Genomic DNA, 25,126 nt, shown 5'->3' on the forward strand with positions numbered 1-25,126 from the left:
TTTTTGAAAATTTTTTATTTTTCTTTACAGAATTTTTTTCGTTTGTTTTTTATTTTTATTGAATTTTTTTGAACTTTTCAATTGGCGTTTATTATTTCTATAGAATTTTTTGCCTGGTTCTGAATCTTTTTTTTATGTCATCCAGAAACAAGAGACCATCATGTACTTGTCCCAACCTTTTTTTCCTTAGGGGAAGTTTATGGTTTGATATCACGCCTTTTTTCTCAAAAGTTTCTCATTTATGCTATGACGGTTATAGGATTTTAGTATAAATTTCTATGAGTTATTTGCTTAGTACATTTTTATAGATTCCATTCTCATACGAACATTTTTTATGGGATAATCTTTTTCATGAAATTATCAGCAAATAAGGGACCATCAATGGACTTTTCCCAATCTTATTTTTCCTGGGTATGATGTTCGGCTTATAAAGATGGTTTCCACCACAAAAGACCACTTTTTCGTAAAAATTATAGTGAAAATATTTCGTCACAAGTCTGCCTTTGAACTTTGGTGATTTTTTTCCTTATACTCTAATATGTTATGCCTATTAGGAACTCAACAGCAAGGAGGAATCCGGGATGAGGCCCGAGAAATGAATTTCGGTTTATAATGTTGGTTTCCACGTAAAAAACCAATTTTTCTTGAAAATTGTACTAAAAATATTTCGGCACTGGTTTGGTCTTGGACTTTGGTGATTTTTCTCCTTGTCTTCTAACATGTTTTGTGTAATAGGAACCCAAGAGAGTGAAGAAATGCGTCTCGTGGGCTGTAATATGATTTTCGGCTAATAGCGTTGGTTTCCGCGACAAAAGATCTATTTTTCGTCAAAATTGTACTGATAATATTTCGTCACCTGTTTGTCCTTGGCTTTTGGCGATTTTTTCCAAGTCTTCATACCAAGAAAGGACTGACGTAAAGATTTCCTTAATAGAACAGATTTTATTTATCCCTTTTCTTCAAAATTCAAATGAAAGACAGATCAAATTCAAGACACGAAAAATCCAACAGATTTGCCCACTTTGAATGTCGCTTTTGCATTCTGAATCTAGAGATTTCATTTCATCCAAAACGTGCCCCCAATGAAATATATTTCCGAAATTTGCAAGTGGCCGCAGAGGTCCAATTATCCACAGTTTGATAGTTGCTGAAAAAAAGTATCCGAAAACTTCTAACATTTATTATGCCAGAACTCAAAGCAGCAAAAAAAACTAAGCAAACTTAATTCAACAGAGCAACAGAATTCAAAGACGTTTAAGGTACCTGCATTGGTTTTGGAGGAAAACCATTTCAGGACAATTCAGAAATGAATTTAGAAATTCGAAAACTGACAATGGAGTAGAAAAAGGAAAATTGAAGTATTTAGAAAAGCGGAAGACTTTTGTGATAAATTTTCTAGATTACATGATACGGTTGGAGTAAATGATTTGAATGATTGGCACACACGCTGTAACACAGAAATATCAAAGTTTGTAAGTATTCCAAGTTCCATTTACATATTACCATAATCAAAGATAAGGGGTGATCCGTCGCATATATATATATCCACAGAAATTTCAGAGTTCGCAGGTATCTGCTGTGGTTCAATGTATCTGCGCAATGAGCTTCGAAGACAGCAATTTCAAATCTATCCATAAATGAGCAACTGAAGACTTTTATAATCAATTTTTTACTTAATAATATAGATGTTACAGTTAGAGTCAAAATGTTAAATGAATGGCACAGTATTTAAATTGTATAGTTTGCAGATTTTTGCAGTATTTCAATGATCCGAATCTACAGCATTATAATGAAAAGTTGTCAAAAGTCATGATGTTACATTAAAATGACATAGCGCACATTGCATTCAGCAATTATGTAAGTTTCTGGGGATGTTGGTAGGTATTATATTTGATCGCATCCAAAACTGAGCAACAGTAGACTTATCGGAATGAATTGTTTTTATAATAATTCCATATTTGTAGTTTGCAAAGTGGAAATACTCAACATACATGTCATTCTATAAGTTTTGTTATCAAAATTTGTGTTTGCATACCGCATTCCTAAAATGCGACTTTTCATATTATCAGCAAAAAAAGCATCCAAAGGCTTTCTGGAAAAGTTTTCAAATTTATCACTCGACAGACCTAATCGGAGAAGAATAACTACACACTATACCAAGACCAAATTTTTTTTTGAAAATCTGATTTACATAATGTGCAATTCAAGATCATGGTTAGAAACCTCTCGAATCATGTTACCACAATCATCATGAAGGAGTAGAAAATCATAGGACACATATTAGGGAACGAATTAATAATATGAATCGATCCGCTGCAAACTGATGGGGTGAAAACAAGGATCGGAGAGGGCAGAGCCAAACTGAATATCAAACAAAATATGGCGATGTTTAAAAATAATAACGACACAAGAAATAAATTAGAAAACATTTATTCAAGTAAAGTTTCTAATATCATTCTAACAGTTGCGTGTATTTTTGTTCTATTTATTCGTATATATAACCTATGTACACATGACATATTACCACGCCACTGACGATATATTCGCACTGGACAATATTTCTCGTACTCTGGTTTAATTGAAGGATTATATCAGTTAACACTTATTTCCAATTGAACGAAATGATGAAATCTTGAAAAGTTTCGTTGACCTATGCATCGCGCATTTTTTATATTCTTTTTCACATACACATCACAGACTAAATCACGGGCGACAAAAATCGACGAGAGAGAGAGACGGAGAGTTTTGTGGCAAAGTTTGAAAATATGAAAATTTCGGTCACAACATATTATATGTATATCGATCGAATTTATGACTGCTGTTACCAGCTGTGCTGCGCCGTGTGCTACGTTCTGAAGTTGACGTCAGATTTCCTATCATCAACAACTAATTTCAACAACCAATCACAACGTCTAAAAGTGGATGTCGTCAGATCCAACCAATCAGAAAGTCGAAAGCATCAAAGTGCCTTTGATGGTGTTTCTAAATACAGACGCATGAATTCTTGAATGTGTTGGGAACTTTTGCATAATCTTAAGCCCGTACAAAGTTTTTTCTCAGTAATTACGCCACCGATCATGCTGATTTTGGGTGGATTCGAAAGAAAATTTATTAATTAATCTTCAGTTCAATTTTCAAAGCCTCAGATGACTCATAACTTCGGTAATTCAAAAAAATCACTTGCCAATTTTACCCCCACCACGGCGAATCGTTTTATTCAGAGAAAGTATAGTCTCGGCGAGAGCCTCAGGCCAGCAGACGACAGGGCTGTCAATGTAATTGTCCCGTGACTCTACCGAGTCTCTTGATCGGTGTTTGTCTAGAACTGATGAATCACAAGTATCCATGCAGAGGGAATTGAGAGAATTATCTTCAAGTAATTTTTACTTAATTGCACTAATTTAATAAAAAATGGAAAGAAATTGTTCCGCAATATACAAGGCTAATCATTGTGCATCGATAAATGAAAATAATTGTACATAATATATATGTTCAAGCTTGCAAAATAACTCTGCAGTTTACATTCGATGACGGAAATTTTTACTTCCCACTTATTCTTCCAGCGAACGAGTTCCATTCGGAATAAGAGCTTATTTATACTATTATTAAAAACATTAAATTAATAATGAATCGCATTTCAATAAATTTTTAACCGGATTCTGCCCTACAATTCCATTCTTTTATGATTGATTTTTTATTGAATGAATAGTGATGGGCCGGACAAGTACTTTTAACACATATTTAAACATAATTTGTACCGATTTAAAATCGACGTCGAATATTGTGAATAATATCAGAAGCTCCGGAAAGTCTGAAAATAATCGATTTTCTTATAAGTCTCTGCCACCATAGAGTAAGAAATGACTAGCTTGCATGTGACTTTTTTGGATTTATTGAGGATTATCGAAGGGAGAATAACGATAGACGTGATGGAAGAGAAAGATTGCTTTATTCAGTAGAGATTCCGTTGTGCACGCTTAGTGGACAACGGTCACGGATCAACTAACTGTACAATACCGGTAACGCAATTAGTGCGCTCCGGCGCCTTAACACTAGGTTTTGCTTACGCATGCGCGGTAAGCCTCTCGGCGTACAAAAACTCTACTTCTCAACACTCCTGCCGTTTGAGTGCGTCGAGGATGCTATGTCTAAACCATTGCATAAGTACTGAAACTGATTCTTTGGAAGTGCTTTGGTGAATATATCAGCCAATTGCCGATCTGTAGGAACATATTCTACCGATATCTCGCCACTTTCTACAGTTTCTCGAACGTAGTGATACTTAATGTCTATATGCTTAGTCCGTTTGTGAAACTCCGCATTTTTGGTAAAACGGATTGCACTTTGATTGTCTATACGCAGAACTGTCGCATTTTCTTGTAGACAGTCGAGATCGTTCAATAGCTTTCTGAGCCACCTTGCTTCTTTTGCAGCCATTGCCGCCGCGACATACTCAGCCTCCGTTGTGCTGAGTGTGACCAGTTTTTGTCGTTGAGACGACCATGTCACAACCCCGTTTGATAAACAAAACGCGTAGCCTGTGGTAGATCTTCGAGTCTCCACGTCACTTGCGAAATCCGAGTCTGAGAACCCTTGTAACTCCGAGTTACTCCCACCGCTTGTGTACAATATACCGACTTTTGTTGTTCCGACCAAGTACCGGTAAATTCGCTTAACTGCTTGCCAGTGGCTTTTGTTGTGATTACTCAAAAACTTACTAACCGAGTTCACCGAATACGCAATATCCGGTCGCGTCACAGTTGCAAGGAACATTAATGATCCCACCGCTTCTCTAAACGGTACGGTACTTGAATTCTCATCTTCGCGATCATTCGGAACTAGTTTTGCGTGCGGGTCTGCCGGCACGTTCGCCGCTTTTGCATCGATCATGTTGAATCGGTTTAACACTTTCTTTGCATAAGCTTCTTGATGCAAGAACACTAATTTTTCTGCTTGATTTCGCTCTATTTGTACCCCGACAAATAGTTTACCGTCCCCGATTGTAATTTCGAACGCGTTTTTCAACGATGCTATTACTGACTCGAGGGCTTGTCTTGTTTTTGCTGCGATGAGTCCGTCATCTACAAAAAGCGCTAAAAATACATCTACACTACCAACATATCCGCGAAAGATACACTTATCGGCTTCCGTTTCGCGAAACTGATAATTTTCTAGAAACTCACGAAACTTTTCGTTCCAGCACCTGGGTGCTTGTTTCAAGCCATACAACGACTTATTCAATTTGCACACAAAATCACATTTGTCTTCGCTGTTGACGTTGAGTCTCTCTGGTATTTCCATGTAGATCTCTTCCTTCAACTCACCGTGAAAGAATGCTGTTCTCACGTCGAATTGTGTGAGCTCTAAATCCTCTTCAGCCACGATAGCCAATAGAACTCTTAGAGAGTCGTATCTCACGACTGGCGAGAAAGTCTCCGTATAGTCGAGTCCTTCTTTCTGTTGAAAACCTCTTGCACACAGTCTCGCTTTGTAGCGGTATACATCGCCCGATGTGTCTCGAATGACTTTGAGCACCCACTTCGAATCTATGGGCTTTCGATTCTTGGTCCTCGGTATGATTGTCCACGTTTCGTTCCGGTCATGTGCATCGAATTCTTCCTGAATCGCTTCGGCCCAATTTTCTGCCTCGGCACTGTTCATCGCCTCCTGGAATGTAATAGGCGGATTGTATTCAGCGAAGTCGACCTCGTATCTTGCCGGTAACCGAAGAGTCCGTCGGTCACGCAGTTGTCTGTCGTTTATTTGTTGATTGAGGTCTCTCTCTCGAGCATTTGCTCGCTGTTGATTTCGTTCAGGTTCTGCCTGAGCTTCCTGGCATTGTTCCTCCTCTTGCTGCTCACCATCTTCATTTCCGTCTTCGTTGATTGGCAGGTGATATTCCAATTCCTCCGCCTTCTCAGCAGGGTGTGACTCCTCGTTGAACGTAACGTCTCTCGAGACCAATATTTTCTTGTTCTTTGGATTATACAAGCGATAATTCATTGAGTCACTTTAATATCCTACCAAGATCAACTTCATGGCTTTCGGATCAAATTTCTTCCGAAACTGCTTGTCGACGTGCATGTACGCGTCCGATCTGAACACACGGAAATGGGATACATCTGGTGCTTTTCCAAACCAGATCTCGTAAGGTGTCTTTTCTTTACCAGTAGGTAGTACTCGATTGAGCACGGTCACTGCTGTACCGACTGCTTCTGCCCACAGCGAGAGAGGAAGTTTCTTTGCCATTATCATCGTGCGTGCACTCTCGATGATTGTCCTGTTGTCGCGCTCGGCTTTTCCGTTTTGTTGGGGAGTGTAAGGTGCCGTGTTTACTAGCTCGATTCCACGAACCTCGAGATATTGCTTCATTTCACGATTGCAATATTCTTGGCCATTGTCCGTACGTAACACCTTCATTGGCTTTCCAAATTTGTTGTTGACTAACGTTTCGTATTTCTTGAAAATGTCCACGACGTCAGATTTATGTTTCATGAAGTACACATACCGAAATCCTGATGCGTCGTCCTTGAAAGTTATGCAATACCTTGCACCACAGATCGACTCGGTTGAGAAAGGTCCACATACGTCCGAATGTATGTATTCTCCAGGTTTTGTACTTGTTTTTGTCTCGTTCTTCTTGAACGGTAGCCTGTGTGCTTTCCCAAAAGCACATGATTCGCAGAAGAGATTGTCGACGTCTGCTAGATTCACACCGCGAATTAGCCCCTTTTGCGTCATTTCACGTAGAACTTTATTGTTTGCGTGTCCCATCCGTTCATGCCACCGACGCAAGTTCACTGTCGACACATTTACTTCAGACGTTACACTCGAGTTTCTCGCTCTGAAGATCATTCGGTAAATTTGATTGTCTTGTTGCACACCAACACCAACGATTTCACTATCGCGTTTTACGGTGACTTGTTTTCCTTTGAACAAAACATCGAAACCTTTTTCAGCGCATACACCGACTGAAAACAGGTTATTTCGAATTTTCGGTACGTAGAGTACGTTTTCGATTCGAGCTTCACACCATTTACCGTCTATCAGTCTGTCAATGAGTACAGTGCCACTACCGGTTACTTCACACACGCCATTGTCCCCGAGCGATATTGTTTCACCACTGCACTGATAAAACTCACTGTACCAGTCCCGTCAGTAAGTGATATGTCTGGACGCACCGCTGTCGGTAATCCAGACATCGCTTGTGTTGACTGACAGGAGTCGTTTTACGACCTCACTGTTCGACACTGTCTCCTGTTGTTTCACGTGTTCACTTGACGAGGCAACAAACGCACACTCGCTAGATTTTTCATCGGAATTTCCTTTGTCCGCTTTCTTTTTCCGGCACACACGAGCTATATGTCCTTTCTTCTTACAATAGAAGCACTCTACACCGGTATTATTATTGTCCCGGTTTTTCTCACTGTTTTTGTTGTCCTTTTGACTCGCAGAGGACTTTTTCTTGCTGTTCCCGCCAAGACTAACAGCGGCTAACGCTCGCGTGACGTCGTCATCGCCTTGGAGCCTTCTTTCTTCCTTCAATAACCGTTCCAAAAGATTATCAAGGGTTTGACTTGCTTCGGGTACACTATCCCAGGCTGTCTGGAGAGCGTTGTATTTCGATGGTAGGCTTCCGAGAACCTTCGCCATAATGGCCGTATCCGAAACTGCTTCTCCGAGATCCTTCAGCTGAGATGCCATATTTTGTACACGAGAAACGTGTTGAACAACCGACTCGTTTAGTTCCATATGATGTCCATGAAATTTCTGTAACAGCAGCATTTTGTTTGACGCTGACTTCTGTTCATTAATTCTCACCAGCTTGTCCCACATTTGCTTCGCTGTGATGCAGTCCAGCATACAGTCGAGCTGGGAATCTTCTATTGTCGATGGAATTATGCACATGGCCATCGCGTTGTCCTTCACCCACTTTTTGCCTTCGGCTGAATCTGCGTTCGCCGGCATCACTCGATCACCAGTTATAATGTCTTGAACCGCGTTCGCGATAAGCATCGAGTTCATTTGAAATTTTCACGCTTGGAAATTCGAGCCATCAAACTTTTTGATATTTTTGACGAGAGTTGATTCCGCCATTTCCGTTCGATTATTTTTCCGTACGCGAGTACCGATACACTATGAAGGCGACCACGTGTCGACCACCGACGAGAGGGAATGTGAAAAATGAACCAAGATAACCGTTTTCTCTCTTGTCGTTCTCACACTTCGATAATAGTCGTTGTGCAGGTTACTTGCCTGGGCCCATAACCTATTGAGGATTATCGAAGGGAGAATAACGATAGACGTGATGGAAGAGAAAGATTGCTTTATTCAGTAGAGATTCCGTTGTGCACGCTTAGTGGACAACGGTCACGGATCAACTAACTGTACAATACCGGTAACGCAAGTAGTGCGCTCCGGCGCCTTAACACTAGGTTTTGCTTACGCATGCGCGGTAAGTCTCTCGGCGTACGAAAACTCTACTTCTCAACAAGATTTAAAAGCTTCTTAGAACAATTCCATAATGTTGAAATTTGGAGTTACTCATAAATTACTTGTCCTTCGATTGATATCATAAATTTTAGTGCTGCACGTAACTCAAATGGTAACTTGTTTCAATTTATTAGAAAATACTGGGCCTCGAATTAATATAATAAATTTCAATGCTGCACGTAAATTAGATGGATTTTTTTTTCATTGATTTAGCCCTTCGAATCAAATAAGAAGAATGAGGCATCGGTTTCCAAAATGATTTCAAGCGCGATTTTTCGGTTTTTCATATTTTACTTGTTATTTGATTCTTTTGACACACTTTGAAAAATATATACAGATTAGTTTCTTTTTAAATATAATGGTTTTTCAAGATTTGTGAATTTTTTTTCGAATTGTTCTGTATTTTTTTTATAAAATAATTTTTTTTACAATTAAAAAACAATTTTTTTTCATATGTTTTTTATGGATGGAATTATCAGCAAACAAGGGACCATCAATTAATTTGTCCCAACTTTTTTTTCCCTAGTATTACTAATATAAAAAAAGTTATTCTCCGTTTCTAAATTTTTTTCATCCACTTTAGAAGTAGAATCTATGACGGAAAATAATTTGTCCTTTTCATTGAAGTAATATATTGAAATTCCTATGGAACTTTCACTTTTCAAACCCAAACAAACTGTTAAATTCGCGTTCCATCTGAATGTAAAATATATTTTTCCAATTGTTTTTTTTCGGATATAAAATCCAAGCAACATTTCACGAATAACATCACACCAATATAGAGGAGAGTAGGGCAAAGCGGAACACCCCCCGAAAATTTTGAACATTTTTCTTTCCATTGGAAATCTGCAAAATTTCGTTATTCGTCTGAGAACATGTTTCAAAAACTCAAAATTTAAAAAAAACTTCTCTTTTCAATTGATTTTTTTCTTCAATCACTAAATTGACCCATTAGCTCAAGATAAGTCGTGAAATAGTTTTTGTAATTACAAATATGGATATTTCCAACATAAGTGATGTTTATACAATTTTATTACGTTTACAATAATTTCGTGATGCTCTTAGAAGAACGTGGGGCAAGAGGAAACCATAAGCTATTAAGTTAGATGTGTTTTACATGTCTTACATCAAGCTAGATGTGATTTACATGTGTTCTGTCAACTACTGGTATATTAATGAGTTGATTTTTCTATTTCAAAATGAAATAAATGCTCTTTTAACGATTTCAAATAATTTTCTCAGATGTGTGGTGTAATTAAATAAAATTTAAATTTTATAAAAAAGAATGAGATAAAAGTGGCTTTTTCATAGTGCGAACAATTTTTTGCGTCCCCTTTACCCCATTTTTTTAACTCATTTTCAATATTGTTAAAAGTTGAAAATATTCAGACGATATTGTGGGTTGAGGCAACGTTTTTTTGTGTATTTTTGTGATACATTCAATCGCAGCAGATACCTGCGAACTCTGAAATTTCTGTGCATAAATATGTGTGTTAAGTATCACCCCCTATCTTTGATTATGAGAATGAGTAATAGAACTTGGTTTAGCAAGTTTTAAAGTATTTCTTTTTAAATACTATTGAAGTTTGTATTACTGCGGTATGAAGCGAATACCTCCAAACTTTCATATTTTTGTGTCGCAGCATGTGTGCCAATCATTTAAATTTTTTACTCCAACCGTAACATGTAATCTCAAAAATTCATCACAAACGTCTTCAGCTTTTCTAAATTCCTAAATTTTCCATTTTCTATTTTATTCTGAGTTTTTAGACTTTTAAATTCATTCCTGAATTCTCCTGAAATTGTTTTTCTCCAAAACCAATGCAGATACCTTAAACGTCTTTGAATTCCGTTGCTCTGTTGAATTAAGTACGCTCAGTTTTTTTGCTTCTTTGAGTTCTGACATAATAAATGTTTCCGGGTGCCTTTTTTCAGCAACTATCAAACTGTAGATAATTGGATCTCAGCGGTCACTTGCAAACTTTGGAAATATATTTCATCGGGGACACGTTTTGAATGACACGAAAATGTCTAGATTCAGAATGCAAAAGCAACATTTAAAAAGGGCCAATTCTGTTGGATTTGTTGTGTCTTGAATTTGATCTATCTTTCCTCTTTTCCTTTCTTTTTCCTAACGTTATCAGCCGAAAATCATATCTCGGCCCGCAACACGCATTGCTCCATTGCTCTTGAGTTCCCAATGGATGAAACATATTAGAAGACAAGGAGAAAAATCACCAAAGTCCAAGAATAAACCTCTATCGAAATATTTTCAGTACAATTTCGACGAAAAATAGGTCTTTTTTCGTGAAAACCAACGTTATACGCCGAAAATTATAAACAATTGATAGAAATTTAAACTAAAATCTTATAGTCATCTGAACATAAATAAGGATCTTTTGAGAAAAAAGTCGTGATATCAAACCATAAACTTCCCCTAGGGAAAAAAAAGGTTAGGACAAGTACATTGATGGTCCCTCGTTTGCTGATAATTCCACCCATAAAAAAAACTTGAACAAAAGTTTTTTTTAATTGTAAAAAAAATTATTTCATAAAAAAAATACAGAACAATTCGACCAAAATTTTACAAATCTTGAAAAAACGTTATATTAAAAAAAACTAATCTGCATCTATTTTTTAAAGTGTCAAAACAATCAAATAACAAGTAAAAAATAATAAACCGAAAAATCGCCCTTGACATCATTTTGGAAACCGATGCCTCATTCTTCTTATTTGATTCGAACAGCTAAATCAATTGAAAAAAATTCCATCTAATTTACGTGCAACATTAAAATTTATTATATCAATTCAAGGCCAAGTATTTTCTAATGAATTGAAAAAAGTTACCATTTGAATTACGTACAGCACTAAAATTTATGATATCAATCGGTGGACAAGTATTTTATTAGTAACTCCAATTGAATTGTTCTAAGAAGCTTCAAATCCAAAAGAATCACATGCAAGCTAGTCATTTCTTACTCTATGGTGGCAGAGACTTATAAGAAAATCGATTATTTTCAGACTTTCAGGATCCTCTGGTATTATTCACAAAATTCGACGTCGATTGGATCGACACAAATTATGTTTAAATATGTGTTAAAAGTACTTGTCCGGCCCATCACTATTCATTCAATAAAGAATCAATCATAAAAAAACGAAATGGCATGGCAGAATCTCGTTAAAAGTTTGTTGAAATGCGATTCATTATAATTTAATGTTCTTAATAATAGTATAGGTTAGTTCTTATTCCGAATGGAACTCGTTCGCTAGAAGAATAAGTGGGAAGTAAAAATTTCCGTCATCGAATGTAAACTGCAGAGTTATTTTGGAAGCTTGAACATATACATTATGTACAATTTTTTTCATTTATCGATACACAATAATATCCCTTCTATATTGCGGAATAATTTTTTTCCGTTTTTTATTAAATTAGTGCAATTAAGTAAAAATTACTTGAAGATAATTCTCTCAATTCCCTCTGCATGAATACTTGTGATCCATCAGTTCTAGACAAGCCCTGACTTTTATTTGGATACACAATTTAAACGGAAAGTGATGGGCCGGACAAGTACTTTTAACACATATTTAAACATAATTTGTATCGATCCAATCGACGTCGAATTTTGTGAATAATACCAGAGGATCCTGAAAGTCTGAGAAGAATCGATTTTCTTATAAGTCTCTGCCACCATAGAGTAAGAAATGACTAGCTTGCATGTGATTCTTTTGGATTTGAAGCTTCTTAGAACAATTCAATTGGAGTTACTAATAAAATACTTGTCCACCGATTGATATCATAAATTTTAGTGCTGCACGTAATTCAAATGGTAACTTTTTTCAATTCATTAGAAAATACTTGGCCTTGAATTGATATAATAAATTTTAAACTTGCACGTAAATTAGATGGAATTTTTTTCAATTGATTTAGCTGTTCGAATCAAATAAGAAGAATGAGGCATCGGTTTCCAAAATGATGTCAAGGGCGATTTTTTGGTTTATTATTTTTTACTTGTTATTTGATTCTTTTGACACTTTAAAAAATAGATGCAGATTAGTTTTTTTTAATATAACGTTTTTTCAAGATTTGTAAAATTTTGGTCGAATTGTTCTGTATTTTTTTTTATGAAATAATTTTTTTTACAATTATTGAGAGTATGTTCACAAAAGATCAAAAAATACATTTGAAATTGAAAAAGAACAAAAAACTGTGCACCTTTCTACTGATTTTGAATTTCGAACGAATGGAAAGTTCAAGAGTTGAATGGGAACCCTCAAAGAGAAATTATTACAATCCTTTGCATTAATAACAATGTATATGGTTGAAACAATTTAAATAATAATTTTGTGAATTTCGAAAACAAAACAGATCGTTGTTCACGTATATAATTGTTACTGGTAACATAGTCACGAATATAATGCCATTAAAAGTCATATATTCAGAGGTATTTGTACTCACCCAATTGCTGAGTTGGTGAGGTGGTAGCGTGCGGACCTCCTTTGACGTACGATGATCCATGATCGATCTTTGGTGGGATTTTTTTTTTTTTTTAATTCTCACCTGTTAGTTACGTTTGTTGACGCAACTCTGAAATGTAATATTTGGGAAACATGCCGAAACGAAAGAATCTGAGCCATAAAAAATATAATTGAAAACTTGATGTCGTTTTGGAAGAGATAACAATGAAAAAGATTGGAAAAAACCAAAATAATTTTTTTGATGTAAAATCATTATTTAGTCTGGGTGCCATCACGAATCATGAAAAAGTTGATGTGTTCCATTCATCACGTTCCAAAAAAATAAAGTTGCGGCAAGATTGCATGAACATTGCGTTAAGTGAACGCCACGTAAGTGCGTAAATCTAGCGCAATATTGCGCTAGATCATATGATGCTTCAATTGCGATGGAGGTGGTGGAGCGAGCACGGACGTCGAGCTTCGTTTATCGGCCGCAGCGCTGCTCAGAGTACAAGCATTTCTCGATTGCACATCATACACCTGGTGGCTATATAGTGGCGAGGCTGCTTCGCTCGCGCTATCTGGCCCCTGCCTGACCACGTACCCTGTTGAAAACTCTCATGAGTTTTTGACGCATGAGAGTGCCGAACTTTCATGCAAAGTGGTGAATTTTTCACCATTTTGTATAACATCTGTCGGTTATACTCTCGAAAAACATTGCCGGAACTGAAAACAGTTTTTCGAGTGCTTTGCATGTTTTTTAAATGAAGCAAAATCTCCTACTCTGTATTTTATAAATTTCAGCCGACATATGTACCGACATATGAATTTGCAAATAATACATTTGCAAATTTTTATTGATTCATTACTTGATACACATTTCTATCAATCTTTAACGAATTGACACCTCCTTCTCACCTCACACCCTCGTAAGTTATTCTCGTGTTTCAGTGGTGAAATTTTCGTCAAAAACGAATCCAAGATATTTATGAAATCTCACTCTAAAATGTTGTTAAAATGTAACGCTAGAATATTGTTAAAAAGTAAAGCTAGATTTACGCCACAACCTAACGCTGGAATGCTGGTAAAAAAAAACGTCAGATTTGCGCAGCAACCTAAAGCTAGAATGCTGTTCGAACGACCGCTCTGAGTAACGCCATCTTTGTGCCATCAATGCGCCACGCGGTAACGCCACGCTGTAACGCAAAGAACGCAGACATGTGGTTCGGCAACTTTCGCGTTTCTGACGTTCGAAAATGAACGTCACGTGGCGCTGAGAACACAATCTTTGTGCAATTCTAACGCAATTTGGTTATCGGGGTCGCTCGGAAAGCGCGTGGTCTTTCCTCTCAGTCCGCGAATGGATCCTCGCAATGCGGTACGTTTGAATATATAAATTCGACATATCACAGTACTTCTCATCACCCGTCACAATTTTCCACAAAAAGACCTTTTTTGTTGCCGGGCAAGCAGTGTAGGACACGTGTTCATACGTTAACCTAGGTTGTGTTCGGTCAACACATGTGGGACCCATTTCCAAGTTTATGAATTTTTCCCATTTAATGCAAACGCTTGGAAATAGCTGTTTGGGTGACTCCTAATTGAGCTGCAAGCTCTTTTGTGTTTGCGTTGAGTCCTCATCTAGTAAAGCTTGCAATTCCGTATCTTCAGACTTTAGAGCCCAGGTTTTTTCAAATCCAGGGCGCAGCTGATCACTAAGATCGAAATTACCACTTCTAAAACGTTTGTACCAATAATTACATATTTCATAAGATACAACGTCATCACCAAGAACACTACAAATTGATTCCCGTGCTTGAGAAGCATTTTTTCCTTGTTGGTATTCATATAAAATGTAGTGACGAATGTGCTGTTTAGCAGTCTCCATCGTAAACTTTACGATTCTGAGAGGTTATGTAACTTGTATAGCCTTATCGTTTGGTGTTCTAAACTCTTGTGTCCGATCCTTACAAAATCACAAAAGACCGCGAAATTTTTTTTTTTTAAATATAGACTTAAGCGCTACGAAAAAATCTGTGAAAATTAAGTCATACACCTAATATTACAACATATATAAATTTGATCAAAATCGGAGGGGTTAACCTACCTGGGTTTCCTTGTAAGTAATAGAGATTGATAAATTTGGTTCAAGTCATTGATTACTTTTTTGTGTGACAGTGTTTACAGCTTCTCGGAAATATTTCCCATAAGTATTAAATGCGAAAATCCGAAAGCCAAAACATAGAAAAAATACGATTTTTTTGAAGATTCGGAAATATACAAAATGTGGGGCTAAATTCTCGGAACCGAATAGTAATACTAAAACCAACATTTCAAAAAAGCATACTTCGAGGTCATGTAATATAAAATGTTCAGGTTGTAAGCTTCAAGCGTGAATTTTGTCTTGAATTTCATAATGAAACAGTTATTAAACTTATTTACTTACTAATTACTATATTCTGGCGCTCGAGTAATAGACTCTGTGGTAGATCTTGTCCTCCAGTTTCATAAGCATAGGCTTCCAATTCTTGCAACTGATGTTTGAGTTGACCTATCAATTCTCTTTGTTTTGACCGATGAAAGGCCATTTTCGACTCAACCTCAACATCATGTAGAGAGACATCAATCTGGAATAACAAAACGATGAGCGATAAAAAAATTAAATGACTAACAGAAATTACAGTCATTCCAAATTTTAAACATTCATAGTAATTGGTAACGAAGCAAACCCCTTTTATTTTAGCAAGGAAACCAGGCACGAATGTATCACCGGTTAAGCCGACTTCATTTCGCCCACCCGAACCGAAAAGATCACCAGCGACCCCGTGTTTTTTCGAGTGACCAGGGACGGTTCGACTACTCAGCTTGAAACTGAGACACAAAAAGTTAGAGTGGTTGTCCGGGAGCTCAAAGTAACAACGCAAGCAAACATAGGGAGAAATGTAATAACCTAGAAAAAAAGGTTGGGACAAGTACATTGATGGTGTCGTGTTTGCTAATAATTCTATACATAAAAAAAAATTTTGAAAATTTTTTTTTTTTTTCAAATTGTAAAAAGAATTATTTTATAAAAAAAATACACAACAATTCGAAAAAAATTTCACAATACTTGAAAAAATATTATATATATAAAAAAAAAAAAAATCTGTATATATTTTTCAAAGTGTGTCAAAAGAATCAAATAACAAGTAAAATATGAAAAACCGAAAAATCGCGCTTGAAATCATTTTGGGAACCGATGCCTCATTCTTCTTATTTGATTCGAAGGGCTAAATCAATGAAAAAAAAATCCATCTAATTTACGTGCAGCATTGAAATTTATTATATTAATTCGAGGCCAAGTATTTTCTAATAAATTGAAAAAAGGAACCATTTGAGTTACGTGCAGCACTAAAATTTATGATATCAATCGAAGGACAAGTAATTTATGAGTAACTTCAAATTTCAACATTATGGAATTGTTCTAAGAAGCTTTTAAATCCAAAAAAATCACATGCAAGCTAGTCATTTCTTACTCTATGGTGGCAGAGACTTATAAGAAATGCGATTATTTTCAGACTTTCAGGAGCTTCTGATATTATTCACAATATTCGACGTCGATTGGATCGATACAAATTATGTTTAAATATGAGTTAAAAGTACTTGTTCGGCCCATCACTTTCCATTAAAATTGTTTATGCAAATAAAAATCAGGGCTTTTCTAGAAATGATGGAGCAGAAATATTCATGCAGAGGGAATTTAGAGAGTTATCTTCAAGTAATTTTCCCTGAATTGCACTAATTTAATAAGATCGGAAACGAATTGTCCTGTAATATACCAGGGATATTATTGTGCATCGATGAATAAAAAACATTTTGCACATTAAATATGTTCAAGCTTCTAAAATAACTCCCCAGTATGTATTGCAATGACGGCAATTTTTACTTCTCACTTCTTCCAGCGAACGATTTTCATTCGGCATAACTAACCTATACTATTATTAAGAACATTAAACTAATAATAAATCGCATTTCAATAAATTTTCAACCTGATGCTACCGTACAATTTAGTTTTGTTATGATTGATTTTTATTTGAATGAATAGTGATGGGCCGGACAAGTACTTTTAACTCATATTTAAACATAATTTGTATCGATCCAATCGACGTCGAATATTGTGAATAATATCAGAAGCTCCTGAAAGTCTGAAAAGAATCGATTTTCTTTTAAGTCTCTGCCACCATAAAGTAAGAAATAACTAGATTGCATGTGATTTTTTTTGGATTTAAAAGCTTCTTAGAACAATTCCATAATATTGAAATTTGAAGTTACTCATAAATTACTTGTCCTTTGATTGATATCATAAGATTTAGTGCTGCACGTAACTCAAATGGTAATTTTTTTCAATTTATTAGAAAATACTTGGTCTCTAATTGATATAATAAATTTTAATACTGCACGGAAATTAGATGAAATTTTTTTAATATGATTTAGCTGTTCGAATCAAATAAGAAGAATGAGGCATCGGTTTCCAAAATGATTTCAAGCGCGATTTTTCTGTTTTTCATTTTTTACTTGTTATTTGATTCTTTTGACACTTTAAAAAATAGATACAGATTAGTTTTTTTATGTTTTTTCAAGATTTGTGAAATTTTTTTTGAATTGTTTTATATTTTTTTTATGAAATAATTTTTTTGACAATTTGAAAAAAAATTTTTTTTTAAAGTTTTTTTATGGATGGAATTATCAGCAAACGAGGGACCATCAATGTACTTGTCCCAACCGTTTTTTTCCTAGGGGTAGATCTCTCGCCACGTTACAACGAGTGGGAGAGAGAGTGAACGAGTCTTCGCGTGCAGTCTCTCCTGCTCGATCGGGCGCGAGTAGAGGGGATATCGCGTTCAGTGGACTGGGCGAAACGGAACGGGACAAAAGTCACGTTTCGTGCAAAGAACGTATGTCCATAGATAAAGAAGTCAATGGTTCTGAACAATGTCTGGAGCATTTCAGTATAACTTTTCGAAGAGTTCTTAGTCTTTAGGATTTTGTGAAATTTACTACATTTTTATTGTCGATAAGAGGATACTTTAATCGTGAGATACTGTCGTACTGGTACGAGTTCCAGTTCATCCAATGGGTCTCAATGATGACTGGAGGGTATCTGTACATCATTCCAAAGAGCTCTGGCCTTGAGCGCTTTATGTAACTAGTAATATTACTATTGTTGATAAGAAGAAACATTAACTATAAAATGCTGTCATAGTCTGACCAGTTAGAGTTTATTCAATGATTCTGAAGAATGACTGGAGTGTTTCTGTGTAACATTTCAGAGAGTTCTAGTCTCCAGCGCTTCACGAGTTTAACATTTCGTGAAATTGAATAAATGATTATTCCCGGTAGAAGGACACTTCAACATATGCCAGCATTTAATGGTTTTGAATAGTGACTGGTGTGTTCTGATATAATTTTTCGAAGCATTCTAGTCTTTAGTATTCCATGAAATTTACTACATTATTGTTGTTGATAAAAAGTAATTTCATTCATGAGATACTGTCATATTCGTAAGAGTTTCAGTTGATTCAATGGTTCTGAATGATGACTGGAGTGTTTCTGTATATTTTTCCAAAAAGTTCTAGCCTCCAGCGCTTTATAGAATTATTAAAAGTACACCGCTACACAAAAAAAAAGTGGTTAGTACTTAGAACTGGACCCATCAATATCTACGTATTTTGGCCCGCTGAATGCGAATCCGGAACCAGATTGGCCAATATACCTCCAAAATTTTGAGTAAATTCCAAAAAACAGCAAAAATGGTGGAAAATTGCTGTTAAAAGCATAATAAAAGTTGTCATCGACCTTAATCGGGCGTGTTACTTTTATAATTTAATGCACTGAATCTGAACCTGGAGTCAGATCGGCTGATATACTACTTTCACTTCACATTAAGCTTGGTCTTAAAACGCAGTATGTAAAAGCTCTGAACAAAGATGGCAATTGTTTCCAGTATTTGGGAGAAAAGTTACCCGCGGGGTATATTTGATGGACCAAAAATTCGTAGTTTATTTGAAGACGAAAATTTTATAAAAAAAATAAATGATAATGAGAAGACAGCTTGGCAAAGTTTCGAAAACGTTTCTCAAAACTTGCTGGAAAATAAGAAAAGTGACAATTATCCAATTTTAGTTGGAGTTGTTGGAAAATTTTATAAAAGTGGGTTGTTGATGAATATCATTCTGAACTTTCTACACTCCCATCTCGACTATTTTCCTGGAAACCTTGGAGACCTAAGTGAAGAATAAGGAGAAAGATTTTGTCAAGACATATGAGTGAAAGGGAGAATCGGTATCACGGAAGGTGGAATATCAATATAATGGCATATTTTTGCTGGACGCTAAAGAGAGAAAGAAGAAGAGAAACCCGCTGCATATGTCGATCGAAGAGAAAAGAATCCGTTACCAGAGAAGTATGCGGTTTAAGATCGGTGATGATTTTTATCTTCTCATGTTACTTGCAGAAAATGAAACAAAAATCAATTACGAAGAATTCAAACTAAAGAACAAACATGCCTGTGGTAGTTTTATATTCAACTTTTTTATACTATCTTCCCCAGTTTCTATTTTATTGAATACAGAATATATAGATCTTTTTTTGTGTATGATTTAAGATGAATCATTCATGTTTAGCACATTTAAAAAACTATTTTTTGATGTTTTTTTGCTATTTTTTATTTTTCACAATCTTCGGTGGAAGTATGCATTCTCGAACCGTATTCGGATTGAGTTGTTCGAAATTTGTAAAGAACAATTTTAGCCAGTTTTTTCCTAGGAAGCAAAATTTTGGAGTAGTACGAATTAAATAGACGACCGGTTTCGGTTTCAGCGCATCAAAATACAAATGGAGCGTACTCGATCTGCATCACTAAAACTCTTTCCATACCCATGTTAGCGACTTTAACCCATTTTTAGCAATTTTTGCATTTTACTCACTCTTTTGGGGTGTATTGGCCAATCGAACCTCAGATACAAATTTGTTGTACCCGTTCATCGCACTCATGAAAACAAATTAAGCAGTCTCAGCGCAAACGCAGCAATGGTGAAATATCGATGCTCCCGAACGAGTGCATCGACCCTCGATGTCATCACCGAGACTTCGAGAAAGATTATCACGCCATATTGTCGCGAGAGGGGGAAAAACCCCCGAGTCTATCAAGAGACTCGATAGAGTCTCGGGACAAGTACATTGACAGCCCTGTCGTCTGCTGGCCCGAGCTCGCCGAGACTATCTTTTCTCTGAATAAAACGATTCGCGGTGGTGGGGGTAAAATTGGCATGTCATTTTGTTCAATTACGAAACTCCTGAGTCATCTGAGGCTTTGAAAATTAAACTGGAGATTAATTAATAAATTCTCTTTCGATTCCACCCACAATCAGCATGATCGGTGGCGTAATTGCTGAGAAAAAATTTTGCACAGGCTCAAGATTATGCAAAAGTTACCAACACATTCTAGAATTTATGCGTCTGTATTTACAACACAATCAAAGGCACTTTGATGCTCTCGAGTTTCTGATTGGTTGGATCTGACGACATCCATTTTTAGACGTTGTGATTGGTTGTTGAAATTAGTTGTTGATGATTGGAAATCTGACGTCAACTTCAGAACGTAGCACACGGCGCAGCACAGCTGTTAACAGCAGTCATAAATTCGACCGATATATATATATATATATATGTACTGTGACGTGACATTTTGAGCCACGTCACGAGTACATCGGATGACGAATAAACAAAATTTTTAACATAATGGTATGTAAAAAAAATTACGAAACCAACTGTGTTTGAATAAAACAATTAAGAAAAGCTTTCACAAATCGTGAAAAAAACATTATATTTAGAAGAAATACAAATCCATAATTATATTGTAAAGGAAAAAAAAATTCAAATAGAACGTGAGAAATTCATTCCTACGGGAAGCATCCGGAACTTGAAAAAGTTCTAGTGAATCAAAAAGTTATCAAAAAATCGCATCAAAGGTAAAAGTCATTTGTTACTCTATGGTGACAGATACTTAAAAGAAAATCGATTCTTCTCAGACTTTCAGGATCCCTTGGTATTCACAATATTCGATGTCGATTTCGTGTCGGTACAAATTATGTTTAAATATGTGCTAAAAGTACTTGTCCGGCCCATCACTTTTCATTCAAATTGCTCATTCAAATAAAAATCAAACTAGACCTTAATTAATGTATTATTTTTATGGAACTAGTATTAACGCTGCCGTTACACGCCCACTTGAATTCGAACATCATCTCATATATGCTCGGCGGCAACTATTTCTTTGCAACAATTCACTCATGTTTTTATGTTGATTTTAACAAAGTGCAATTGTGTATGTGATAATAAAAAAAAAACGAGATTATACAGACGAACCCTCTCGAAAATTTCAATATAAACTGGAGAGTTAATTTGGAAGCTTGACAATTTTTATCGTCCGAAGGGTATTTTTTCATCAATACACAATAATATCTCTTGTATATTACAGAAAAATTGAATGCAATTAAGTTAAAATCTCTTGGAGATAATTTTCTCAATTCCCTCTGTAGGCATACATATGATCCATCAGATCTAAAAGAGCCCTGATTTTTATTTGAATGAGCAATTTGAATGAAAAATGATGGGCCGGACAAGTACTTTTAGCACATATTTAAACATAATTTGTACCGACACGAAATCGACATCGAATATTGTGAATACCAAGGGATCCTGAAAGTCTGAGAAGAATCGATTTTCTTCTAAGTATCTGTCACCATAGAGTAACAAATGACTTTTACCTTTGATGCGATTTTTTGATAACTTTTTGATTCACTAGAACTTTTTCAAGTTCCGGATGCTTCCCGTAGGAATGAATTTCTCACGTTCTATTTGAATTTTTTTTTCCTTTACAATATAATTATGGATTTGTATTTCTTCTAAATATAATGTTTTTTTCACGATTTGTGAAAGCTTTTCTTAATTGTTTTATTCAAACACAGTTGGTTTCGTAATTTTTTTTACATACCATTATGTTAAAAATTTTGTTTATTCGTCATCCGATGTACTCGTCCCTTTTGCATTTATTTGACAACCTTTTGTTCCTTTGAACCAAATGTTTTTCATACATTACCAAGATTTAACAGATTCATTTTTTTTATTCATTACGTTTGAAATAATTTTTTTTTATAACCTTTAGTAATGAATTGCTCATTATTGAAGCAAGTTTCCAGAGAATAGATCGAACAACTTCTTATAAATCATCGTGCATTTATTTTTTGGACTACACGAGTAACACGTCGGGTTTTACTCAGTCGAGGTTACATAAAACATAAATGTACTTGTTTTATGAGTACTTTTTACACAATTCACAGTATTTTTTATATGAGTTTCTCAAGAATGCATTTCAGTGTTTCGTGCCATGGCTTATTATAAAGAAATCGATCAATAAAAAATTCAAAAGCAAAAATGACACTTTTTCTACGATGAATATTCTAATACGACTTTATGATTCTCGAAAAACCTAGATCAATCCATAACTGTTTGAAGTAAAAAATTTAAAAAATCTGATATCATTCCCATGAGCTGAAATTGAATAAAAGGTAAAACTTTTCCTTCAAATTTCATTAAAAAACCTCATTGTTTCAGAGTTACGACAATCGAGGTACTTGAAGTTTCACTGAAAATTGCATGGCGGAAAATGTTAAAAAAAATTTAGTGAATAAACAATCGCTGACGCGACTCTTTTTACGCTTGAAATATCGTGTGAAATTTAATATTTCTCGCGATACGCGGGAATTTTCAAAATTTTTCTTTTGCTAAAAACGCGATGATTGAGCGAAAAAATCGTTTCCAATAAAAAAAATGAATCTAAAACCTCAACTTTTGAGGATTCGCTCGTAGAATTGAGGAGAAAAAATTTCATGTGAAAATGCGGTCCAATTGAAAGGGGAATCCAACAAACCAAAAATCAACGTCTTTCGAAATGACATAGCACCCGTATAAAGGGTCGTAATGACTTTTGGAATAAACCAAAGTAAACCAAAATAAACCAAAGTAAGCTCTTCCCTTTAAAATGCTCCTTCTTGCATCCGAGATCTAAACCAGTGGCCTAGTAGAAGAAAAAAGAGCGCGGAATATTTTTGGTCTTTTATTCGGAAATTTTTCCACGGTAGTGAAAACCCTTGAAAAAAAGTAAAAAAAAAAGCGCGACAAATATTGAAAGACCGCAACCTTAGTTTTGAATGATCTTCACATATTATCATTGTTAATTTGAAATTTTCTTCCTCATTATTTGTTTCATGATAGGGAAAAAAATATAAGACCATTCTAATATAGACAAGATTTACATCATTTGAAATTGACTAAACAGTTTTTGTCCGTCAACATAGAAAAAATAAATATTTAGCAGCGTTGTTTGCTTTCGCCATCTGAAGGTAATTACTCAACTTTAAACAAATCATTTGTAAAAAATTTTTTGGAGATAAGAAAAAATGTATAATTTTCCAAAATATTTACTAATTGTCACTCTTCTAAAAAAAAAGCGAAATCACTATAAAAATACTTCAAAAAAGTAAAAAAAGAACGCCAAGTATTAAAAAACCGCCCCTCTAGTTTCGAATGATCTTTACTATATTTTCAGTAAATGAAAAATTTCCTTACCCATTATTTATTGCTCAAATGACATAGTAGGATGATCAAGATAAGAAAAAAAATATGAGATCATTTTAGCATAGCCAAGGATTTTTAATAAATTTCGATTTCTGTAAAGAATCATGTTACACCTCCAACTGTACTGGCTAAAGAGTTTTGTGACTTCAAGCGTTCCCAGAATGATTTTGCAATTAAGATATTGTTATTCTAATTGAATGCACAAATTCACTGTCAAAATTACACACAAACTTGGCGTGGATGGTTTTCAAATGGAAGCTCGGCGAAGGAATGCTAATGCTTCATCCGTCTGCATCTAGAGCGAATTTCAATGCCCACTAATTCATTTGTTTCTTATTTCGTTATCCTTCATCCAGCCACGTATGAATTTTTTACTTGTCTACCTATCCATATACTGGTTCATCACAAGTATTCTGTATCCCATTCTCTGATTCATTCACCAGATTGTCTATTTCTTTTATTCCTAAAACCATACTTTCTCCACATTCTATTCGTTTGTTGATTCAATAATTTAAACCATTCGCCTGGATATTTATTGTGTAATAATTCATTAAATCATTCATATTTGCTAATTATTTTATTTTCTTCATTAATCTCTTTCATCTATACACTATCTCAGGAATCTATTTTATTCATCAAACCATTAATTTTGAATAGTATATTTGATCAATAGTGTCTTCCCGAGCTTCCATTTGAAAACCATCCACGCCAAGTTTGTGGGTAATTTTGACATTGAATTTGTGGATTAAATTAGAATAACAATATCTTAATCGCAAAATCATTCTGGGAACGCTTGAGGTCACAAAACTCTTTAGCCAGTACAGTTGGAGGTGTAACATGATTCTTTGCAGAAATCGAAACTTATTCAAAATCCTTGGCTATGCTAAAATGATCTCATATTTTTTTTCTTATCTTGATCATCCTACTATGTCATTTTAGCAATAAATAATGGGTAAGGAAATTTTTCATTTACTGAAAATATAGTATCATTCGAAAAAATATCATTCGAAACTAGAGGGGCGGTTTTTTAATACTTGGCGTTCTTTTTTTACTTTTTTGAAGTATTTTTATAGTGTTAAAGTACACGGAAAAAAATCGCCAAAGTCCAAGGAAGGACCTGTGACAAAATATTCCCAGTACAATTTACACGAAAAATAGTTCTTCTTTGTGGAAACCAACGTTATAAGTCAAAAATCATAAATAATTCATAGAAATATAAACTAAAATCCTATAGTCATCTGAACATAAATAAGGATCTTTTAAGAAAAAAGACGTAATATCAAACCATAAATTTCCCCTAGGAAAAAAAAGGTTGAGACAAGTACATTGATGGTCCCTCGTTTGCTGATAACTCCATCGATAAAAAAAAACTTAAAAAAACTTTTTTTTTAAATTGTCAAAAAAATTATTTTATAAAAAAAAATACAGAACAATTCGAAAAAAATTTCGCAAAACTTGAAAAAACATGATCTTTAAAAAAAAACTAATCTGTATCTATGTT

The 25,126-nt window shown here is 35.1% G+C and overlaps 1 protein-coding gene across 2 annotated transcripts in view; it reads right to left on the reverse strand.

Moving 5' to 3' along the window:
* Positions 1 to 25,126, reverse strand: part of LOC122416455 (RUN domain-containing protein 1) — a 580,344-nt gene that overhangs the window by 383,992 nt on the left and 171,226 nt on the right. For both annotated transcript variants that reach the window (XM_043429436.1, XM_043429435.1), the window contains one exon: positions 15,395 to 15,575. In XM_043429436.1, the coding sequence (XP_043285371.1) occupies positions 15,395 to 15,575 (181 nt within the window). The remainder of the gene's footprint in view (positions 1 to 15,394; positions 15,576 to 25,126) is intronic.

Source organism: Venturia canescens, chromosome 9 (assembly GCF_019457755.1).
Source record: "Venturia canescens isolate UGA chromosome 9, ASM1945775v1, whole genome shotgun sequence".
NCBI lineage: Eukaryota > Metazoa > Arthropoda > Insecta > Hymenoptera > Ichneumonidae > Venturia > Venturia canescens.